Raw genomic sequence first — 25,978 nt, 5'->3', positions numbered from 1 at the left:
TGAACTTTAAGTCTCAAATTTCTAGGAACCTATCTAACACAATTACAGAATATTTAACTGTATAAGGGTATTCTGATTGAGAAAAGCTTACCAGCCGAAGTAAGAGCATGCAGTTGATGTTGAGAAGCATTGATGGAACGCGTCGTCTTTGTGGGTTCGTTCTTAAAACCGCAGGAATCCGTCTGATCCTCGCCGATCCTGCCGACTCTACTATCGTTTCCCACGACTTCGACTGCAGCACCATCGAGTTCGAGTGGGTGAATGATTTCCAATCGGAGTTTAGGTTGCGGCGTAGACGGTATTTCATCGAGACGTGAATTCGAAGCGTGCCCGTTGCTGCTACTATTGCTGTTGCTGCTGCTGTTGGTGGTGGTGGTCATGTCGACGTCCTTTCTCGAACCCATTCGTAGAAATCTCTTCAAGGAAAATCTTGATCTACCGCGTTTCTTGCCCTCCCGCGTTGTTTCCGTACCATTTGTCAAACTATCCTGCGACAAGGATATAGTCCTTCTAGGTGACGACGTTGTCTCGTTCAAATGAGATGAAGAAAAGGTGCTGGTAGTGCAGGTGGCGGTGGTTGTGGTGGTGGTGGTAGTGGACGATGCACCGTTGGTTGGGTCCGGTACATCGCAAACAGCTTTCCTAAACTTTGGACTACATGAGGATGCTCTCTCTCTCTTTTCTTTTTCTCTTACAACAGGTGAATCCGATTTTAAATTAGCCCCGGGATTTCTGGCATACAAATTAGAACCCACCGGTAGAAGATCTTCCGTCAACTCTGGCGGTCTTGGTGCCATTCTTCTCTTATTATTGTTAACAGATCTAACGGGTTCCGTACTACTATCATCGTCCGCGTCCGTACCTTCACCGATATCACGCGAACTCGTTGTGATTGATTTATCTTCTTTAAACGATTCGTACGTAATAGATGACGAACCAGTTCTTTGATTAGTTTGATCGTTCTGTTCGATTTTATTTGTAATTATTTTCTTCATTGTTACGGATTTGTTATCCGATTCTTCCTTGACTATTGTTCTCGTTGTCGAATTAGAAATTTGTGAAATGACCGTGCCTAAACGCGAAAATTCAAACAATCACGTCAAAATAATAATTCTTTCTTTATAAAACCATAGGAATATTTAAACCAAAAAAAAAAGAAATATATGATAAATTAATTAACCTTTACAAACCTGTACTAGGAAGAAGATGTGTCCTGTTGGTAACGTTCTGTACCGATGGCGGTGGTAAAACGTAATTAGCGTTATTCCTTTTCACGTTGGCACCACCAATATTGCACGGGGGCTCACTCTTCGGTAAAACAGACGATTTCGTCCCGACGAAATTAGATGGTTTTTGGGGTACCATGGGTTTCGATTTTGCGTCCATACTGACAGAACCGTGAAGAAAAGACGGCCTTGGTTCGGTTGCGATTACAGGTATCTTATCCATTTCCATAGATGGTGGTGGACTACGTGGCAATGCAGGTGGTTCCACGATTTCCTCTTCGTCGGCTTTGCCATCTGGTTCACCTGCCGACTCGCGACTCTCTTCGAAATGAAATTTCTTTACGTTAGCTTCGGGTGAATCCGTCGTTGATTTCTTCATTTTTTTCTCATCCACACCGACAACCGTGATTTTGTTAATTTCCTTGCCACGAAGGATCAACGGCCTATCAACGTTCTCAATAATCTCCTCCCGTTCATCGTTTTTTTTCAATAACGTTAAATTCAATTCCACACCGTTATCCTTAATCGAACATTCTTTGTCATTGTTTTTTGACAACTCGTAATTCGTACTATTATTATTATTATTATTATTATTATTATTATTATTATTATTATTATTATTACTAATAGTATTGTTGTTATTGTTACTTTGCATCGATTGAATCGCGATCTTTGGCTTTTCGTTATCCATTTTTTTAATTGCCGGACTACGCGAAATGTTGGCTAATTTTTTCTCAGATTTTGCAGCCAACTCTGATCTGTTAGTAACATTATCGAGATTCTTATCAGCAACGTTAACCACGGTATCCTCAATTTCCGTCCTTTGTATCACGGATATCAAGTTTGTCGAAGTAATCAATGGCATATCAACTATCTTCTCTAATTTCGGAGATACGCTGTTCTGCTGTTGCTGCTGCTGCTGTTGTTGTTGCTGCTGCTGCTGCTGCTCGCGTTTATCATCTTTGCGCTCTGTTGTAATTTTTTTTGATGTTTTCAACGTGATCTGTGAAAATGTTACACACATCGTCGATTAATTTAATTAATTTTTTATTTTAATTTAATTTTACTTCTAACAAATATCGAACATTTTTAATACGATAGGAAGAAAAATAATCGAGCAAATATTATTTTATATAGAAACGTTACTTGGATTTATTTTTTTAGACAAGACAATATCGATTAGAATCTATTTCAAAAAACAAGTCATCCTAAAACGTACACGGGGTCATTCGGGCAACGTACGACCTGTGTTTTAACTTCACTTGGTCAGTATATTAGGAAAAAGATTGATTACAGTTTAAAACACGTTCGAGAATGGTTATTAAATACATATACAATATTTTCACTTTATTCTAGTGAAATTTTACCACGACTGCATATGCACTACGTTATTAAAAATGTTAAATAATATCAATGAATTGTACAAAAAAATCCAGACCCCGTGAACGAACTTGTTAAAATATTTATATCATATTTTTTCCACTCACTTAGAAATATTGGTTAAAAAAAAAAAAGACCAATTAATCAGGCTCACCTCATTTTTGTTATCCATCGAATTATTGACAGAAGAAGAAGAAGAAGAAGACTTAGTAGTGTTATTCGAGAAACCATTGACAGTGATTTTCCTATCGATTGGCCTTTTCGCAGTTGGCAATGATTCGTCACCGCCAAATGGTGTAACGGATACCAGAAGGGTGGTTTTTCTACCATCCGCGTCCTTTTGAATTCTACCTAGCATCAACGAAGCAAAAGTTCTCGTCGACGATGACGTTGACGTTGACGTTGACGTTGACGTTGACGTTGACGTTGCACTCGTCGAAGATTTGTTTATATCGTTGTTAGAAATGATTTCACTTAGATTCGCGGTAACGGTATTGAAATTAGTATTTGCTCGGGTCAAGTTGCTCAAAGCACGTTCCTCCTCGCTGTCCGGTACCACATCTTCTTCCGCGTTTAAAGAATCAACCAACACCTGTTCGACGTCGTCTTCCTCTTCATCCTCGGATAGAAAGTCGTCACCACCATAACCGATAACTTCGGTCAAGGATTCCGGAAAAGCAACGTTCTTTTTCCTTTGATCCTTTTGCGCTGTTGTCGATTCTTTTGCTCGTAGAATACTCTGAGAATGATATTCGATATATATAAAATATAAAAACAAACAACAACATATTATATAAAGATTATTTAAACGATTTTTACTATTATGTCGTACGTAAATTGCGTCGGGAAAAAAAAAGAAAAGTTAAAAGATATTAAGGTAAAACAACAATTTTAAATTATTATTTCACTCGCGTATAAAATAATTTTATTGACTTCCAAACAAAAATAATTGCACTGTCTGAAATATATTATATATAAATGCACGAACTTTCGGTTCACCATAATATACGATTGGAAAAATGGAAACATCAATTTTTGTACGATCCAATGCGTTTCCTTAGATTATATTCCTAGGATAATCCCAATCGAATCTAATAAATTCACTGGTTTCGATTTCGTAACAACGGATTTTCATGTGTTACGGAAAGTGGATAATAATTTGAGATACCATTACAGAGATCGCGAATCGTCGAAGTTTTACAATCTACGGGCAAAATGCCCGTACTACAATTCGCCCCTACCCCCAATCTCCACGTTTTACCACAGTATGCGATTCACTTAATAACTTATCTCGACGTACTTATGATACTTAATCAAAATCTAACGATGACGTAAAAGACTGTGAAAAAGAAAACTTTATCCACGATTCCAGACAATTATTTTCAATTAATTCTTGTCGTTAAAGAACATAGGACTTTTATTAATAATAATTTATTTGATATAAAAAATATAGAAAAAACAAAAAAAGAAAAATTAATCTTGTATTGGAAAAATGGAATTGAACTTTACCGATTACGATTTAATACGTAAAATACGTAATTCATTCGGCTTTATCGGCATGAAATGAAAGTTTAACTTTCGAGTTAAAATCCTTCTCATAACTGTCGAAGAGAATAACTTTTCGTTAAAGTTTTATCCCACGTATACACACATACACACACACACAGACACACAGACACGAGCGCCAAAATCAGACTTCGATTAACCAACACACAAGCCCCATTTGCCTCCTACCTATATTTTTGTTGTACGTTTATATTCTACCGGGTCGATTTATAAAAAAAAAAACAATACAGAGAGAGAGAGAGAGAGAGGAAAAGAAATAAAACCTCTTCCACCCCCACGAAAAGTGTATATTCGATCTAACTTCATTTGCAATTCCATTTAGAAATCAACCCGAGTGGTGGTAACGTTTCTACGCGAAATATCCGCTAAAATCTCGTAATATCTTTTTATAATGATATGAGAGGTAAATTCTAGGATAAATCTCTTCGCATTAACGTCGATTTTAATTCCACGTAGCTTGGGGAAGTAGGAGGGGCGTAGAGGGGGTTTAAAGTTCACGACGAATGCTTTCACGATGGCCGTATAATACTCGTGCAACGATGTAACTATTATATATGGATACATAGAACCGCGAGTTGGTATATATGAAAAAAGATAGGAACTCGTTCGGCCTGTTGCTCTTTTAAAGTTTTCTAACGCATATATATATATATATATATATACAGATACAGATACAGATACACGCGCGCACAGGGACTACAGGAGCAGTAGCAGCAGTAAAAGCCGATGTATATGTATGAGATGCTGATTTTTAAACGAGACTCTTCACTTGGACGACCCACTTCCATTGAGTTCACGCTCACAACAACATTCAGCCCTTATTGCTAGCAGCAACGTCGGTTAGCGAACGTACGGGGTGGGTGGTGGTAGAAGGGTACGTTTTTAGACAAGATTTTTGGTTTACAATTTATATATACATATGAGTTTAATCGATCATGATATAATTGAATTATCATGATTTTTGTTGATTCGTCGATATCGCGTTGTGTTTCAATATTAATATTATATTTAATATTTAGTTCGTTAATCTAAATAATTATTTGTTCTCTTTTTTGTTATTATTATTATTATTGTCGTTATCGTTATTGTAGTTGCGATAACGAACATATTTTATTATCGAGTTATGCCGATTCCGTTATTAGCAAGTACTCGGTGTCTCTCATCCGAACGATTCATTATTAGCAATCCCGTTTATACTCGAGTGCTTATTCGAACGATGCCCGGACGCGACAGGTGCCAGGAGGGAATACGCCAAGTTTTTCCGGTTATTCGTCGAAGCATTTATGAATTGCGGAGCAACCCAGTTTTCAGTCGGCACGATCGTTATAATCCTATCTCGATCGTCGACCTTGTATTGCTCGATCGAACGGTATAATAAACGCAGCAGCAGGAGGAGAAAGAGGAGGAGGAGGAGGAAGATGCTGCCATATCGAGCCTGTCGAATTAAAACGACCATTTTTCTCTCGTTCAAGAAAATAAAACAAAACCAAAATAAATAATTAAGACAGTCGAATATTCAGTAATCTTTACCTGAAGTTTAAAATTGTCTAATTTTAAATTGGATGATGCCTTTTCTATGTTGAACAACCTTAACGCGTCCTCGTTCGACGCGTGTTCCTCTCTCAATTTGAAACAATTCGAACACAGCTCCTTCTTCCAAGCGTTTTGCACGAAGCGATTGCATTGTGCGGACATCATTGCTTAACTGCACAGCGACAGCGAAAGTCCCGTTACATCATCGTCCCTGAAAGGAAAGAAACGAATTAGCAATCGTTCGACTATTACAACTCTCTCGATACTACATTACGTTATATTAAAACAATTTTGTTTAACGTATCGTTTATGGTAATAGTTATAGTAGTAGTAGCAATAATGGGGGTTCTCTTTTAAACTAATTTATTTTAACTAATTCCGTTGCAAATGCAATTTCGTTTAATTGTATCTATACAAAAGCATCGTTCCCAATTCAAATGTGCAAAATGAGTAACGTTGATTTACCTAAATTGTTATTTATTCGTTGTGTAATGAAAATAATTATTTAAAAAAAATTTAACGTGAGATATATATATATATATATTAGGGATAATAATAATAATAATAATAATAATAATAAATATATCTTTCATTCGTATAAGATAAAATCGACAAAATGGGGCAGCAAGGGAAGTAAGAGAATCCACCTTCTTGGCAATAAAATAAAATGGTATCGGATTCTCTTTAGATTCATGCGATCTGGAAGGATAGTTTTAACTTGAAAGAATAACGTTATACGGGCCAATCCGTGAAAACATATTTATCGAAAGGGGAAAAAGAGTAAAAGAAATAGAAAGAAGAAGATGCGCTGTTGCTACTGCAGGTACTGTGTTTCAACGGCACGCGATGCGGATTTCAATTTATTGGCGCTCCTATTTCGACGTTCTCTCTCTCTCTTTCTCACATGGTTACATTGAATACGATGCTTTTACTCTAACTCTCTTTTTCTCTTTCAACATTTTAACATCTATATATATATACCTATATACGTTGTGTGTCTGTAAGCAACGATCAATGTTTCGCCATGTAGCTTAAAAGTATGTTTTCCAACTCGAATAAACAAAATTTCTGTCCCCCCTCTCACCAGTTTAAAAATTTAATCCATTTTTTTTTGTTTTTAAAACATTAATGTACTTTGGACGATACATTTTTTTATTTTTTTTTTTATTTTTTTCACGTAAATATTTTCCTCGTCGTAAAAAAAAAAAAATAAATACATTCGAAAGAAATTTTACAACGAAATAATATTTATTCGATGCAAACCGCGATAAGAATAATGCGATTATAATATAACAAAGTCTTGTGTAATAGGTGAATCGTTTAGAAATGGAAACATTGTCATACATCGGAATCGATCTTTGCGGTTCTCAGTTACGTGCCTGCTACTAAGAACGCTGACCTCGGCAAATATTTCCTTTCCTTTCGCCAGAAAAGAGTGATGTTGTTCTAGAGCTTCCTTTCGTGTGAACGTAATACGCAAAGGTACAACAAATTTTCTTTAAAACTTTACAAAAATTCTCGTCTATCTTACGTTCAATTCTTTTTTTCTTTTTTTTTTTTGTTTAACTCGTAGAAAATATTTTTATTCAAAGCTTTCTAATCCGGATATATCGAACAAGGAAGAAATAATTTTTATCTTTCAATGCATTTTCTTCTCGTTTATCGTATTTAAGCGGTAAAATGAAATTTAGAATAGCGAAAAATGGGAAATAAAAAAACATAAATGGAAAAATTAGAAGAAGAGGAAGAAGAAGAAGAAGAAATAAAAGAAAAAAGAATAAAATAAAAGAAACGTTAGTTGAAACTATTCGTTTCTAAACGAAACGTCTCGCGTCTACGTTTCCCTGTCGACAGCAGTCACCGTGAATGTAATCAGGACAATTGACCTGAGTTGTTCGCTCGACTGAGTAATTGCCTCACTTCCGGTTCTCGCTTTTATTCCTCCGACCTGCTTGCCGGATCAAAACTCTCTTCCCATTGACGAACGATACTTCGAGTACACCGATTTTCTCGTTTGAGAAACGTACGAGAAGAGTTTTAAGCCTAAGATATCATCAAATAACGTCAAATAACTTTTCAACTCAACTTTTTAACAATCTAGTGAAACTTGTAACACATTCAATTATCACGAATCTTCTTAAACGTATTTTTACCGTACGAATAAATTATATAAATAAATTAAATATACGTACTTTGGAAAGTAACGTAAAATTAACGATAAACTGTACTTTTTGCGAAGAAGCTACTTTCTCGACAAACGAACAACAAAAAAAAAAGGAAAATTATTCGTCAAAAAGCATGATATCCAATTTTAAAGAAAGAATTTTAAAGAAAATTTTACGCATAAAATAAATAATGATATAATAATTAGATATCGATCAAATTAATGAACATTTTCGTCATTTCTTCCTCGATTACATTCGTACATGGCAAGAAAGGAAGCAAGCAATGACGTAGAATCGATAAATAAGGGTGTGTGTGTATATGTTAGAGAGAGAGAGAGAGAGAGAGAGAGAGAGAGAGAAAGAGAGATAGATTCATGCGAAGGTCGGTTTCTATGACTACTAGAATTATGTCACGTTCCGCTATATATCCGGAAATACAAGTCACGCGAAATACGACGACGCAGCTCGTTCTCGGAATCCATGAAGAATTTCTTGTTATCGATACACACACATACACACACATACACACACATGCCAATTTTGATAAAAATTCACTCGACGACAGATAGGAAGATTGTATTCTCAAACATGTATATTCTCTTTCTCTCTTTCTTTTTTTATATTTATTTTGTAGTTTATTTTATTTTTATATCTTCTATTTATTTATATATAAATTTATTTGTTTCTCTCTATCTCTCTCTCCTCTCTTCTTTCTTTCTTTTATATTTTTCTGAAACATCTCGTTGGTGATCGAAAAACTCGTTTCTTATCGATTTAATATTATATATTTCAATTTTGAACGATTTAAATTGCACATCGAATTAATACGAAGATAGCAATAAATTTATTTTCCTTTTGCTTTTATTGAAAAAAAAAAAAGATAAATTATTTTCTTTTTCTTCTTCTTCTTCTTCTTCTTCTTTTACGTTTCGTACGTACGTGTGCGTTACTTTTTTAACAGTTGTCAAGGACAGAAAATCGCACGGTTAGTAACGTCGCATTATCATGCACGAGCTGCAGCAAGTGCTCCAGCTAAGAATAAAGTACCGTTTGCAATCTCGATGATCCGTTACATCCCCCTTTACGTTCCATCGAATGCGAAGAGCCTACACATTAACAGAGAGAGAGAGAGAGAGAGAGAGAGAAATACTTTTTAACGTGTCGCGTTTCTAAAGATTACGACCAACCTTTTTTTATTTTTTAAACGTTCCTTAAACTTTGATTTCCTTTTTCTTTTTCCCCAATCGTTAAATCTTCGAATCAAACCTATCAATTATTTTTAATCTATTATTATTATTATTATTATTATTATTGTTATTATTATTATTATTATTATTATTATTATTATTATTATTATTGTTTGTCGTCGTAATAATTCATCGTGAAAAAATATTCTTCTTTTTATAGTATTTCGAAACCAACTCCGCAAAATGGAATACGATATATTACTATATCGTAAATTCCATTAGATTGTTTTGTTTACACGATATAAATAATTTAAATATAAAATAAAAATATATATATATATACATATCTATTCGTTTTTATCTTGAAAACTGGAACTGGACCGGACTTGAATGCGAGGCAAGGAATGAAGAAACCTGAGGGCAACGATCTCTGTCGAAACAACATTTTTCTCGGAGTTTATTTTGAAAACGTGTACAATAAAGCGTCTGCTATCCTTCGTCTCAACATTTTTGACAATCACGTAATTAACGAATTACAAACATATTTTTAACATAAGCTCTACTTCGTGATATAATCTTACTGCGAAAGGATTTTTATCTATTTTTGTTTTATGGATATTAGTGTTGATACGATTAGAGACAATAATGATTAATATTTCGAAGAAAAATCATAATGATATTAAATTGGCAAGCGTATATTGAGAATATCCGTACCAATTCTTACTATTAATTTAAAATAATTGATATTTCCTCGTAATACGATATTACAGAATTCTTGTACGCAGTAATCTACTTTATAGGATTATTAAAATGTAAAATTAATTTAAATTATATATTACTAAGGAATATTTTATCGTTAGAAAAATGTAATTTGATATAATTGATAAAAAGAAAATTGGTTTTCTTGAAAAATTTGGTTTTCGATAAAAATAAAACGATTACATTTCTCAATGGTACTTATCATCTTGAATGTTGATATTTTTTATTTATCAAAATATTTTGCTTTTTAATTAAAAATAAAAAAAAAAAAACACAAATTACGTGTCATTACTACGAGTCCATCGAATAAGTTTCAAAGAGTTGTTTATTCGAGAAATGAAGGAACGTTATTAATTGAGAATACTTTTTTTCTTTTTTTTTTTTTTCAAGTAAGACATTTAAACCAAATACAGTGGCCAGCGGTTGTCTTTGATCTTTGTTAAAGCGTGTGAAATGTCTTTGAGAAATAGTCTTTTTTTTCTCTTTTTTTTTTTTCTTTTTCCTCAGTTTCTCGGTAAGCAAGTTTAAACGAACGAGTTGTTCTTCGTTTAAACTACTAACCAGAAATACACCATAACTAATTTCGAGAGTAAGTTCTTCGTAAGTATACGGTCGGTTAGGGTGATAACACCGAACGATAAAGCACACGCGTCTCTACTTTAAAAAACGAGATGACGATTATTATAGTAGGGGAAAATAAAAAAAGAAAAAAAGAAAAAACTATAAAAGAACCAAGATCTCACGGTTCGATCGTAAACGTTCAGTTAAGCAACATCGGGTGTGTTCGTTTCTTCGGTATGAAAGAATTCCTTACGCTTATTAAATGTGCATACGTATTATTACGATGAAATATATATTATACAGAAAAAAATGTAATTATAAATTAAATGATGTATTTATATAACTCCGTTACCATATCATATTATTTATTTATATCTTTTTTTCTCTCTCACACGCACAATGAGTCACACGAAGTATTCTCATTCATTCCTGACTCGTATCGTCGATATATATTAAACAATTTTTATCAACTCGTAATGCAATATTTTGCAAACGAACTTACACGGAATGACGCAACGAAAAAAGAATAATTGCAATTTTAAAATCAATAATAATAATAATAATAAAGAAAAATAACTAAATGACGTTTTTCAGCGTTTACGGTTATCGAAGTAATTTATGGGGGGGGGGGTGAAGAAATTATTGATATCGGCACAAAGTATAACGACAAAAGCCAATCACCGCAACAGTTCGTTCACGTAACAGATGACACATCTCCTTTGAACAAATTATTCAATAACGAATTTAAATTGCAATATTCTTTCTGCCTCGTCCTCCTCCCCCCAACCCCTTCCCATTCCTTCCCACTGTAAAAATTGATTTTCTCCTTGTACTTTACTCGCGCGCAAATTCTTTTCCACTACCGCCCCCCCCCGCGTCCCAAAAAATTTGTGATTTTATCTTTCGTTCTCCTACGAGAAAATAAAACGACGTACAAAATTTCACGATTATCGAGCAAAGAAAAAAGGAATACATTTGAATGTGAACGAAATAATAATAATAATAATATTTATATCGAATGTACAAGAGACGAGAATGATTTACTTCGATTCGTCCTATATTTGCCAGTCACGAGAAGAATTCCCTTTGCTTCTCCCTTCCAATCTTCTCTCTCTCTCTTTCTCTCTGTTTGCCCGTTTGTCTCGTTCACCGTCTCGTTTTCTTGCCCGTAACGACCGGAAAGACGGACCTTCTCTAGAAGACGCATTCCTCGAAGATGACGTGGCCAAACTACTCGAGAAAACGTGCTGCTGCTGCTGCTGTTGCTGTTGCTGCTGACTCTCCGTCTTATGCTTTTGTGAATGTGACCTTTTTTCCTTTTAATTCTCTCTTTCTCTCTTTCTTTCTCTTTCTTTTACTTTATTCTTTGTTCTTTCATCGAATGATTAGAAATAAAAATGTTGACTATGAAATTATCGTCGTTTAAAATTTAACACGGTTGTCTTAAAAATATATTATATGAATTAAAAAGGAAACAGGCAGACGCACAGAGAGAAAGAAAGAGAGAAAAATATTTTCAACGCAGAGTTGAAAACGTCAACGGAATTTACGCTTTTTGGTGGACCGTTTTTTTAAAATTGTTTCCCACGATGCAATGAAACACGACGGATAAACGAGGAAACGGACAGACAAATTACTCGGGCTGGAGGGGGAGGGGACTCATGCGGTGAACTTGACTCCGGACATACGTACGAGAGAAAAAAACTATCTACGAGAAAGAGAGAGAGAGAGAGGAAAAGTAAATAAAAAGAGAACTCCCAACGTAACCGAGTAGGAACAAAGACAAGAACGAAGTGAGTTAAAGGAAAAAAGAAATGAAACAGAAAGAGAGAGAAAGAGAGAGAAAAAGAGAGAAAGATAGATAGAGACGGAAAGAACAAAGCAGAGAAAATTCATATAAGGTCCCGCTATTGTACGCCATCGTTTCTCTTCTCGTTCGTTCCCTCGGCGTAATTACTGTTAGCCTTCCACTCAATTGCGAGCATTAAAGCTAGTCATGCCTAACAGTACGGCGTCTGGGAATCTCGTGTGATACGTGTCACATGTAAAAAAAAAAAAATAGAAGAAGAAAAATGATAAAGAGAGAGAGGAAAAGAATATCAGTACGAACGAGTACCAAGTGAGTTTTATTTGTTAACAAATTTGTGCCACCAATTATTTGTCGAGTATCCTACATACTTCTTCTATTTATCCGAAGCACCTCCCCCACATACCCCCCCACCCATTACTTATCTCCCATTAAAATAAATCCGTTTTAAAAGGAATGAAAAATGTAATCCACGTTTAATAAAAATGGCAAAGTTATATACCCACTGCTATTTCCAGATTTAGATTATTTGTTTTTTTGTTTGTTTGTTTGTTTCTTTCGTACTACTACTACGTTTGAGAAAGACCCGTGAGTATTTAGGAAGATTGTCGACATCTTTATATTGCACAAGTTGTTCTTATTTTTCAAAGAAATATATATATATATATATTTTAGTCTCTTCTTGGTAAAAGTAGACGCAATTGTGCGGATTTTATTCAATCGTATTAAATGATAATAATTATCTAAATAAATAACGAGGAATTTTATGGATTTAATTGATATAATGAAATTAGAAATAATTTCAAAAGTAATTATTTGATTTTAATTTAGCGTTAGTGTCGCGATCGAACGAATAAACGAAGATAAATGTTAAAATAATCATTAAAAAACGATTTGATGAATATATTTTATTAGTGAATTATTTTGTTAGAATAAAAAGTTAAGAAAATTTTGGAAGAAGATTCATAGACAAAGATAAGATACAACGACGATTTAAAACCGATCGAAGGAAACGATAGTTAAACTATGATACAAAATCGTATAATACCCGTTAGAGAATGTATATTGATTAAGTATAGCATAGTATTCGACTCCAATTGCAAGGAAAGCAAGGTATAACCTTCCTACCACATCGACCACTAAAATTCCATACCAAGGTGACGGTTTTTCGCATGGTTCTCTCTCTCTCCCACCAACGAAAGAATCCACCCGTCGTACCATGATGCTGCTGCTGCTGCTGCTACTTGTTGTTGCAGCTTACTATGAAAATTATCCGTCTACGATGCCACAGTTAAAACCTGACGCAACGATATTTCTACTACTACTACTTTCTCCTTGGAAACTTGGTAAGCAAATCGTAATAAACGAAGTAAGCTATTAAATGTTTAAAAATATAATAACTGTAATATAAAAGATATATATATATATATATATATATATATTTGTCCTTTAATTATAATATCGTTTAATGTTCGAAGATTTATAATAAACGTGTTATTTTTTTTCAAATTTAACTTATCGTAAAGTTTTAAACGTGCATTATAATATCATCCAGATAATATTATATTTTGACTTATTTCTTCTCGGATTAAATTTTTCTAAACTTTAACTTGCCAAAGTTTTTAGAATAATACAATTATCTCTAAAAACTTATCTTAGAAATATTCCCGTATATATAGTTATATTCTATGGTGTGCAGTCTACGATAAAATACTAACGGAATATCGTCAGAAGTATCGTAAAACTTTATTAAACGGATAGAAAGTACAAGTGCTCTCTATACGGGTACAAAACTTAACTCTCTTTTTCTCGCTTTGCGAACACTATTGAAAGGAAAAAAAGAAAAATAAAGATGAAAGGTGATATCGTAACGTTAGCCAGAAAACATACAAGGTTCTGCACTTCGAACTAACGCGCATTGATCGGGGTACCTTTTTTAAAATCATGCCGATTGGGTGGGGGGAACGTGTTCGATTTAAAAGCAATCCTCATTTCATTCTCGAGCAATTATGTAAAAGCTCCTAATAAAAAACCAATTATTTCTTTTTTATTTCTTTTTTTTTTTTCAAAGAAAATATAAAATTAATTTTAAATCATTGTGTATATAATCAAACGTAACTGTTATGACAGACAATATAGAATTGCGAATTTTAAATCATGATATTAAATAAAACGCGACCATTGTGACAGTTCGATTATTCGTATTAACGTACCCAAACTCGTTCGTCAATTATTTTTGATTAATAAATGAGATTTTCGTGATTACTTTCCTATCGAACTGTTAACGCACCACCTACTACTACTACTACTACTACTACTACTACTATCCCACACTAATCAAAATCGAACCATCAAATCGGATGATTGATACGTACAAAGTTTCTTCCTAGTGGTCCTAAAAACGTAAAAGGGCGAAGTTTAACGCGTCATTAATGACCGACATAAATCACAGGTAAGTGCGCGCGCGCGCGCGCATAAGCACGATATATACCCAAGAGCAGTTGAAAATTCAACACAACCGTCGCACAAACTCCGTTGACGCTTGTGTTTCAAAACCGGTTTGGAATTACATACCGAAACCACAATATTTTTGAACATACCGCATGAGAAACAGAGTTTACTCAAGTTTATAAAAGCAAAAATCTCTTAAACCGGATTTCGCGTGTGCTAACAATACATATATATTTAATTTTTTTCCTTAATAAAAAATGCAATTGATTAAAAAAAAACGAGACTCTCTCTCTCTCTCTCTCTCTCTCTCCCCCTCTCTTTCACTATCGTCTAATTATATCTACGAATAAAAATAATATTAATGATCGTATGCAACGATAATAATCTGACAAAAATTATCTACTATAAATATTTATTCGTTCATTTTGAACGCGTTTACTAATTCGCGTTATCGCTAATTTAATCGAAATCGAAACCGTTGACTGAGCAATTTCGAACATTTAATTATAGCACGATAAATTTACACGTGATATATGTCAAAAGAGTGAAAAGACAAAATAAAAATGTATTTATTTTATTATTAATATTTCACTTGCCATGTAAAGTCATTTAATTAACTTCCAAAAATTGCACTATGACAAAACAATACAATAAATTCACGAGCTTTTGGTTCACCTTAATTATACATCTATACCACGCTAAATTATCAACATTTATAATTGTTTAAATTGATTACAATCGAATGACAAAAGAAAACTAAGAAGATAAAAATTAAAAAGGAAGAGTCTCGAGTGATGGGATGTTGGGGGGTGGGATTGGAATAGGAGGTTTACCTTTGATTCTTTCTCTCTCGTTACGCATTAATAAAAGTGAAATACGCTTTGTAAATTTGATTCCCGTAACGTTAGTCCTACCCCCCCTCATCCCACCCACCTCCCCATCTATTACCACCAACCAGACCCCATTTATACTCGTTTCTTCAAGCAAGCAGTTAGCTAGCTAGAGTTCTCGTACAGAAGGCAAGAAGCATGTGTTCGCGTTATGCTTCTACCGGTCCTAAACGAGGTCGACCAGCTTCGACCATAACCACACCTCCTTTTACTAGACTACTACTACTACTACTACTACTACTACTTCTACTACTACTACTACTCAAGTTTTGCCCCTTGTATTTTATCCTGCGATCCCAGAACGCACGGCAAAGCGGCCTTTCGAACGGCTCCAAGATATACGCCTCTCGACAAAGGATCTCACCGTTGCTCCTTGGAATTTTATATGCCTGCCTACCAACCAACCAACCAACCAACCAACCAACTAACCAACCAACCAACCTAACTTTACCTACCCCACCTATCTCCGTCTCACTTCGTTCCTTCCTTCTTTATTTCTTTCTTTCTTTCTTTCTTTCTTTCTTTCTTTATCTCAACGAGGGGTCGGTCTTTCTCATCCGTCTTTGAGAAAGAAAGGTTAACAGAGAATCGATCTGAATAATGTAAAATCGTGTTTTCGTTTGTAACGATCATAGAATATTTTAATTTTACATGAATTCCCATTCCCAACCCCAACCCAAACTCAAACTCCACCAACGACAAATTTTCACTGTCACCTTTACCGATCTAACGACATTTCTTCAACTTTTATCGAGTTCTTTTTTCTTCCCAGACGTTATTTATTCTAGTTTGAAATTTTCTGAGAAACGTTTTTTGGAATGGAGGGTGAGGGTGAAGGAAGGGGAATTAAAAGAACGTCAATTCTTTCTATGTGGATTTACATATATATTCGTTGAAGTTGAATTTTTAGTATGCCAATAGGTTCAAACATTCACTCACTTTTGTAACCTTGTATGATATTAAATTGTATTTCGTTTCTATTGGCTAGATAATCGATGACAGATCCCGATTGGATATCCTGCATAGCAATGGTAACATGAAATTAGTATAACACTTTCGCTTCAGCTATATAAATACATGCACGATGAATTTTCTAAAAAAGAAAAAAAAGTATGTTTATAATCGTTTTTGATATTTCGCAGGGCACTGGTAGATAAGATAAGAAAATAAAGGAAATAGAGAAGAAGAAGAAGAAGAAGAAGAAGAAGCAGAAGAGGAAGAGATGAAAAAAACAAGGAGCATTTAAAAAACATAGAATGCATTAAAACGAAAGCGATTCCGTGACTCCAAGGAGACTCGTGCAACAAGATTTCTTAGTCACGAGCAAAGCTCTTATGTAACACTTTGCTTTGTCCGCTTTTTCAATAGTATCACGTGTCCCAATTTTTTAAATGATTTTATTACGATTTTGTTCATAATCGAAATAATAAGATCCATAAAATTGTTCGTAATTTTATAACGGGAATATATCGTTTAATGAAATTTTCGATAAATGATCTTCAACAGAAACACAAAATTGATAAATCGTTTACAATAGTAAATGCAAACGGTACGCTACGAATATTTGATATATTATTATAATAATATTAATAATATTTAATATTTATTTTTTGTTGTAGAAAAAAGAAAAAGCAAATAACAAACCAACATTCGTGGTATATGGTTTCAGAGTTTAAACGTTGGGTCAAACAATTGGAAACTTCTGCTACCGTTCGTAAATAATAAAACGAAACACAACCTGGAGATACAGAAACTCGAAACAAATATTATTCTCCTGTTACGTGACTTATTGAATTCACTCCTTTGCAGTGAATTGCCTTGTCTAATGGATAGGTTGGTAGGTAGATAGACCTCCTTGCGAGGAAACTTTCTCCGATAGGGATACACAACTCGTGATCGGTCACTCGGCCATTGTCGTTTGACGACAAAGACGATTCTGTACCAGAAGTTCAATATAAAAACCAATCAATCACGTATTAGACTCTAGTTTTCTTATCTTCTCACCCATACCAAATATTAATACGAATTTTTTTATTTGGAACAAATCAAAAAAAGAAAAAAAAGAAATCCAAAAATTCGCACGATAAATATACGTGGATGCTGTTCTTTATTCTGATGTTTATTGTTCCAATGCAAATATTTTGCATTAATTTTACAAATTTAATGCAAATATTGTGCTCTAAGGAAAATTAATTGAATTAATTTTTTTGGTTTATTTTTGATTTTTATTACATTTATATTGTAGATTTATTTATTTATGTATGATCATCATCATCATCACGCGTGGGTGATGGCATGCCAACACGAGAACTGACTTTCCCTTCTAACCTTACGATCCTCTATTATACATCCACGCAAACCAAGAAAACGATATCTTTCTTTTTATTTGATTTGATTTTATTTTATTCTTAACCATTCGAACAGATATTTACACGTGCATTTCAACGCGCTTACCTTTTCAAGTGATCGAAGTTAGAAAATGTGTTAATTAATGATCTCAGATACGATTATATCTATTTCATCTCTATGTTTTACTCGTACTTCGCTACTAAATTGGAATTACAAAAGATACAGAATTTTCTTTTTTTCCTTCTTCGAGCGTAACAACCTCGATATTTCTATGGAGATAAATAATTTGTTTCTTTTTTTTTCTTTACGAGATTCAAACGAAATTTTTTTAATTATTATTATCTTTTATTATTTCGAATCAATTGGATTGAATTTAAAATCGTGAGATATTTATTTAGAAAAAGAAAATAAGCACGCATTTATCCAAGTAACGTTAAGAAAATATATTTCGAACGAGATTGGATGAATACAAAAGTATGAATGAAATATAATTCGACGGATGATTAATAAAGAGAAAATATTTCGCTCGATCGTTATCTCTCCGATATCTATTCTTTCTTTCTCTTTATTTCTATTTTTTTAATTTCACTCAAGTTCATACGTAAAGATGGTGCATATATACTTGGCAAACTACAACAACGACGACACGCAAAGTATACTAAAAAATAAAAAACTTAGTCCTCTCCCTTATTACGAAAGTTTTTCGGTGGCAAGGCGTTTTTCTTAAACCGCAAAAACTTTGCAATCGAGGGAAGGTGAATAGGGGGGTGGGGTGGGAACGATGGTAAGAAGGTCTTGTGAAAAATAGTTTCAAAACGTAGGAGAGCTTTTTGCGAGAGGTTAACAGTCACATCGAAGACAAAGAATCTTCGCATTATTACCTATGAAAAATTTTATTTACCTACCATACACACACATACACACACACATGCTATTTTAAAGTTTTCCTTTCGAGCATTCTTTTATTATAATATTATCCTCGAGCTCAGACAAAAATTCTCTCTTATTTCTTATCATTTCTTTTTTTTCCCCCGACAATCAAACTAATCAAAATTTTTCTTTAAAAATTGTCAACTTGAATGATAAATAGAAACGGATAAAACAATTGTCATTTGATTAATAACATTTTTCTCTTTCGACCTTGTTCTACGATCTTATGCAATGAGAATTTAAAGGTACAAAAAATAAAAAGGAGAAAAAAAACAACAAGTAGTATTCTTGAACCTAGCAGGGGGTATGCACAAAAACGTTAAATGAAAATACGTTCTTAATGTCGGGTTCGTTAAGAGAGAATTTAATTATTCCGGTTTCTTTCTCTCTGGAAAAAAGATTTATTCAAGGTGACGGTCAACGTACCGTTTCATCCATTTTCAAACGCGTTAAAGAAACAAACTACCGAAATAAAGCTTGCGAATTCTTGCTGCTGCTGCTGCTGCTGCTGCTACTGCTAATACACCTCCTCCTACGCGTGGCTTCATGAAGAAGAAGCTATTTTTATTTTAATGATACCATACATTCTCTGCACTACGTGCAGAGTCGTCTCATCCCCGGGTTTGAAGTACATCGACCTTGACATTTTCCGTATAAGCATACACATACGTCGTTTAAAGTGAGATTGAAACGTCCGCGTTTCGACACTCGAATCGATGCGTTTATATATCTCTTTTTTTTCTCTTTTTTGTTCAAATCGTTTCCATCGATCTCCAAAAACAAACGAATATATATATATGTATGTGTATGTGTGTGTGTGTGTGTGTTCTTTGTTAAATTCAGGTGAAAAAATCACAACGATGCGATTGTAAATGATTGCAAGTGAATTAAATTATTTTTTTTCTTTTTTATATTAAAAAAAATATATCATATAAAAAAAAGGATTTATTTTATTTTATTTTATTTTATTTGATTCTTTTTGTTTCGTTTAAATGGCTCTCAAACTTGCGGCTTTGTGTAATGACACGATTTAAACATGCTCGCAGAGATCGGCAATTAAATTTTCTACGTCATTTGAAATTCTTCAGCTAAATACCAAATGACGTAGTTCTGCGTCATTTCAAAATCTGTAATTGAATGTTAATAACGTAATTCCAATTATTATTATAATGATTATTATTATTATCACCCGATATTAAAATACTTTAGTAACGTATTCCATGCTATTACATATTAAACTGTAATAATTAATTAGTTGATAGAATTTCGTTGGACTTTTTTTTATATATTAACTCGTTGAAAATTGTAATTTCAGTATATTCAAATTATTATACGAAAATATATTCAAGTAAACGTCTCTATCTAACATTGATAATTTTCAATGTAATAACCCTTCGAGTACTGAATACTTTTAACTGGTGTATTTTGTAGGAACAGAAATATTTCATCGACCAATTTTCTAATCATATTTAATAATAATATTTAATATAATTAAACATTTTTATTTATATATTAAATAAATTTATTTTTTGGATGTGACAAGACTCTAAACAATAATCACATTACATTATTTGCATTAATATTGACAAACACATACATATATCATAATACGCAGCATTCAAAGGGTTAACAGGAAAAAACAAATTAAAAAAAAAAGTATTCTTTGCTGTAAAGAGAAGAAGGAAGGAAGAAAGGGGAAGGAATATGAAAGAACAAAGTGCTATGTCGTTTCAGTCAAAAATGTTTGGAGCATTGTGTAACGGGTAGTAGTACCGTAACAGTAAACTCGAAGAAAGCAGTTCGTGAAATGAGTACGGCCACTTTCCTCGAGCTCTTCTTCTTCTTTCTTTTTCTTTCTTTCTTTCTTTTTTACAAGCCTCGACACGCACGCAATCGTTTCTTTGAAAATTACATTTACGCATTCGATTTGAACGAACGAACCCCCCTCCCCAACGATCGACGTTTCTTTCACCACACTCGTCTTTCACCTATTTATTCATCCGAAAGTGTACCCCTTTAATTTTTTACACATTTATTATATTTATATATATATATATAACTATTATTATTATTTTTATATTATATAAATTTCTTTGAACGATCTTTTCTTTTTTCTAAATTAATTTCAACTATTATTATATAAACGATAATATATATTTATAAATATTAAATCGTTAAACATAACACGACAATATTCGTGGATATCAAAGAAGGAAATCGTTGAAACGTTTGTTGAATTCGCAAACGTAAGAAAAATGCTAATTTTTTTGGTCAACGTTTACCACCCCACCCTACCACACCTTACCGCACTTTCTCCCTTTTACCGATTCTCTTTCCATTCGGAATAATTGTCATTTCGTTCGACGATTGTGTCGTTTCGAAAAATCGGCACGCGTAAAACTAATCGACTCGCTTGTGCATGCATTCTCATTTTCACGCGAATACTTTTCTCCGCGATAAGGACAATTTAAAATAAAAACAAAGTAAAAGTAATAAATGTAAATGCACGATTCGGGGCGAGTTATTTGTTTAAAAAATCGATTCTCTTACATTTTTATTTATCTTTACATTTTTATTGTATCACAACGAAAAGTAGAGAATAATTTTGTGTACTTTTACTTTTCTTTCTCGAACAAGATTGCAATGTTTTTTCAACCTCCCCCCACCACCCACCAACCACCCCCTGCCCACCGAATAACTTTCATTCTTTTCGATTACAGGATTAGACAATTTTTTTTGTTCCTACCTCGAATCAAACATAAAATTGATTTCGCAATTGCAATAGGAAACGCGTAGTAGGTATTCAGGAATTCTTTTTTTCTTTTTTATTCGTGACACACTCGTCGAGAATATGAGACTCTCTCGTTGAGTTTTTAATGTCAGTCACGAGGAGGATAGCTTTTTTATTTGTCGATTATTATAGAATAGTCGCTTTGAACGTTCGAGTTCGCTCGACGAAACAATTTTAATGAAGTATCGTTGGTAAATTGTAAGCAATATTATTATTTTAGATACAACACCCGCTATTGTTTAACGCAGTCGGATCGAATTCGAATGAAAAAGAAAATAAAAATATAAGCTACATGATTCAATATAGGATATTTAAATAATTCATATTATATTATAATATATTCTAACACAAAATGAATATACTTAATATTCAATAAATTATTTTTCAATATTAAAAATAATATGATTGTGTACGATTATCAATGTATTATATTTAAAAGGGATAATATAATCTCGAACTTTATCAGAATATTATTATATAAATATAATTAATAAAAATTATATATATCAGAGAATAAATAATGACCGAATATAATTAAAATATTTTGCAATATTTAATTAAATAAAATATAAATAAAAAAATATTTTACGTTCGCGTGTAATATTAATTGTTTCTAAATTAAAATACAATTAATACGAAATAATCACGTAAAAAACCGTGTATTAATTGAATACGTTACAATCGTCGAATATAATTAATTGATTTCCCGTTGGTAAAAAATCAAGATCTTGTTAATTAAACGATTTTGAAGAGTAAAAAGAAAAAAAACAAAAAGCGAGAAAATGGAGGAATAAGAAGTATCTCGAAGATTCCCATTCGTGGAAACCACCATGACCACCACCACCATCACCATCACCATCACCATCACCATCACCAGGTGATTTCTAATTGATCGTAGAAGGCTCAGAGAAGGCTCCGCGATCGTGTCCTCGATATTTCACGAACACACACACACACACGCACACAGGTGAAAGAAGAAGAAGAAGAAGAAGAAACATACTATACTCGTCGACTACGCACGAGAATCTCGTACACACATCCTTCTTTCTTTTTTTTCCCTCTCTCTCTTTCTATTTCTCAAGAGACATTTAACGTCAAAGTGAAACGACGTTTCACGTTGCCAAAGAAACGATGTTATTGGCCCCGACGACTAAAGGTTTAACGATCTACCACAATCTACAACTATTTTTCTAATTTCTCAACAAACAAAAAGAAAAAGAAAATAATACCATAAGTCTTCCTTATACCATAACCGTATGTATTCCTCGAATAACTTTAAAGTAGTTTGATCGATTACTTATTAGGTCGTCCCAGATCAAGGACAAGGTTTTCCTGATTTCTCAATGTGTAAGACGAGAAACCAACCAACCAACCAACCAACCATTCGTGAGACCTTGTACCACTTAAATTCGGCCACTTCCTAACTTAGAAATCAGGAAACACCAAGAGTAGTCTGTCCTTCTTTCTCTCTCTCTCCGATTTTATCGATCAAATTCAACGATACGAGGGAAAGAATGATACAACAACAAAAATATATAGGAAGAAAAGAACTCGCTCAGGTGGCAATCGAAAGGTCGTGTCTACGTCTAGAAAAAAAGAGGTAATGCTTGAAGGGGGTGAGGGGGAGGGGGGAAAAGGTCGAACGTCGATCTTGAAGTAGAACGAAATACGAGATAAAAGAGAAGGTTGGATGTAATCTATCTTTCTTTATCTTTCTATATATATATAGTTCTTTTTTTTCTTTCACGCCTACATTCGAGCCCTAAATAAATAAATAAATAAATAAATAAATAAATAAATAAATGAAATCTTACCTAGAAATTCGCGCAATCGGTTGGTAGTATTAATAGTAATAGTAGTAATAGTAGTAGTAGTAATAATCTCCTCCTAGGATTAAAGAATCGAGAACAACCTCATTAAGCAAGAGACTTGTTTCTTCTAAGTCGGTAATTAAATGCGACCAAAGGAGAGTAAAAACGTTGGTTAAGGTGCATCGTTCGCGAAGTAGGCCTCTCTCTCTCCTTCTCTCTCTTTCTTTCTCGCATTTAATTGTATCGCGCCTCGTTAGGTCGTCCCACAACGGGTCGACCTTTTGGTAATGTGTGCAAGTGTATATGTGTGTACGTGTCGTTCACGTTTGCATCAAGGGTTAGCAAGAATTCGAATAATAGACACACAGTGTGAGTTTATTACGACGATAGAAGAAGACTAAAAGAAAGAAGAGAGAGAGAGAGAGAAAGAAAGAGAGAAAAGAGAAAAAGGTACGGAAGAAGGAGAAAAAAAAATAATAATAATAATAAAAAGAAAAAAAAGAAATCAGGTGCAAAGACCTGCTTTGCTGCTAGGCAGACATGATTATGGAAACGAGAGAAAGAGAAAGAGAAAGAGAGAGAGAGAGATTGAGAAAAGAGTGAAAGAGTGAAAGAATCTTCTCGTGGAAAGGAGTTGTTAAGAATTGCGGTCCAGCCTAGTTTTTTTTTTCATTCTTTTTCTTTTTCTTTTTCTTCAAAAAATGTAGGTAAGGAGAACTCGCGATCGAGATAATGGATCGATCATCTTGTCCTTTTTTTGTTGTTTTCTATTTTTTTTCTCTTTTGAGTTGTTTAATCAACCCTTTGAATACTGAATACTTTTAATTGAAGTGTTTTTAATGATTATAATCTCAGATACTAATAATAAATTATATTTAATAATTAAAGATCTGTTGTTTGTTTTTCTTATATAATTTTTACGTCAGTCAAGATTCGAAAGCAATAATAATCATTAACGTAAAACAACATTAAATATTTGTTTACATTCATATTGACAAACACACACACACACACACACACACATATATACGCTGGCAACTTTTATCAAACGCATATATATGCGTCAATATAAGTCAAAGGGTTAATCAAATATAAACGACAGACAGGACTAAAAGATTTGTACGTTGTTTCTTTTTTAAAGGATTTTGATTTGTTCGTCAAAGTTATCGGTAAAGAAATAATATTCTTAGAGAAAGAAAAATAAAGAGAGAGAAAGAAAATTTGATAAGTATACTATAGTTATTGGTTAAGTTTTGGGAAAAAGGGATCGTACCATAGAAGAAAAATCAAAAGTCGTAATCCTAGAATGTAGAGAGTTTTGATGATCTTTTAGTAAGGCTCGGGAATATAGTAACAAGCTGCTTCCTTCTCGTAGTTTCTTGCGAACGTAGTCTTTTAAACTAAAGCCCCAGCCAGTTTCTTCCTTTGGGACTATACCAGGACTCCGGGAACTTATTTCGAGGACGAATGAAAAGTCCGAAAACATTTCTACGACATAAGCGTGGAATTGAAAGGGTTTTATTCTATCTCGGCTCTCTGGTTTATCCGCGAGTAATAACCTACACCTATATCTGTACACCTGACATATATATATATATAGGTGTACACATTTACGATTGGACAGAAGGATGTGATATAAAACGAGATAAAAGAAGAGAAAAGAAAAAAAAGAAATAAGCGTAGTGGAATAATGGAAAATATTCTAGTCGTTGGAGGGGGGAAAGTGGGAAGGAGGAAATGTTACTTCTCGTATTTTTTTTCTCCCCTCCCCCCAAAAGAATGGATGCTTTAAGAATTTAGAAATAAGTTTGTCAAGTTTTCTAAAATGATTGTTCCCCGAGATACAGTTGTGTTTTCTTTCCTCTACTCTCTCCCTCCACTCTGTTTCTTTTTTCTATTTTTTTTTTGTATTCCCGTTTTCACTTTTCTCATATATTAACGTGAAATGATCGCGTAGTATTAATTTGTTGTCCCTCGAGCAATTGCATACCCACCCGACGACAAGTTTCTCTTTTCTTGTATCTTTATTCGAACGTTTATAACACCGTGTCTCGAAATACCAGCACTTATAGCTAACGATAGTTCGTTCGTTCATTCGTTCGTTACTTTGTACAACGAACGTCTGTCGGAATCGCCTTGAAAGTTCGAACGGGAAAGGTTAAAACTCCGTCGACGTTCTGCTGCACGCCAAGAAACAGGACTCGGTTTTAAACGATCGTTTTAAAGCGGTAAACGAAAATTATTATCCAACAGAATAATAATACTTTTTATGAGTTAAAAACAAAAAAAATATTTGTGTACGTTCATTTAACCACCCACTATTTTCTCGACGCCGATAAAACTAAACGAATTCTATTTGACAAGATAAAAAAAATAAATATATATATATATATTTTGAATCATGTTTAATTTAGTTTGAAATCACGTCAAAATAGGTAAGAGAAAAATTTGTAATTACATCCACCTCACGGTTGTAAGAAAAAGACCGAGATCGGATCGAATCGTATCAATCGTCAAAATCGATTCGTGAATTCGTTTGAAATGTAACACCGCCACCCCCCTCCCACCACCC

General features: G+C 33.6%; 1 protein-coding gene and 1 long non-coding RNA gene across 8 annotated transcripts in view; one reads left to right on the top strand and one right to left on the bottom strand.

Moving 5' to 3' along the window:
• LOC122521515 (probable serine/threonine-protein kinase DDB_G0282963) overlaps positions 1 to 25,978 on the bottom strand; it is a 57,587-nt gene that overhangs the window by 7,143 nt on the left and 24,466 nt on the right. For 4 of the 6 annotated variants that reach the window (XM_043642342.1, XM_043642346.1, XM_043642345.1 and 1 more), the window contains exons 2-5: positions 5,703 to 5,916; positions 2,761 to 3,345; positions 1,191 to 2,229; positions 92 to 1,072 (exon numbers count right to left, since the gene is read on the bottom strand). In XM_043642342.1, the coding sequence (XP_043498277.1) occupies positions 92 to 1,072; positions 1,191 to 2,229; positions 2,761 to 3,345; positions 5,703 to 5,870 (2,773 nt within the window). In that variant the 5' untranslated portion in view covers positions 5,871 to 5,916. Of the gene's footprint in view, positions 1 to 91; positions 1,073 to 1,190; positions 2,230 to 2,760; positions 3,346 to 5,702; positions 5,917 to 8,809; positions 9,018 to 25,978 lie in introns of those variants that run through there. The other 2 variants (XM_043642343.1, XM_043642344.1) reach the window with 2 other exon arrangements.
• Positions 13,296 to 17,501, top strand: LOC122521517. 2 transcript variants are annotated; one of them, XR_006304787.1, is made up of 3 exons: positions 13,296 to 13,530; positions 16,514 to 17,074; positions 17,145 to 17,501. It is a non-coding gene; the product is annotated as an uncharacterized LOC122521517 (long non-coding RNA). The 2 variants fall into 2 exon arrangements; XR_006304786.1 differs by lacking the exon at positions 13,296 to 13,530 and having other exon boundaries at positions 16,333 to 17,074.

This window comes from Polistes fuscatus, unplaced genomic scaffold (assembly GCF_010416935.1).
Source record: "Polistes fuscatus isolate 324 unplaced genomic scaffold, CU_Pfus_HIC Scaffold4, whole genome shotgun sequence".
In the NCBI taxonomy this organism is placed as follows: Eukaryota; Metazoa; Arthropoda; class Insecta; order Hymenoptera; family Vespidae; genus Polistes; species Polistes fuscatus.
Note: the sequence above shows the minus strand (reverse complement) of the source record. Positions and strands in the feature narration are given on the sequence as shown.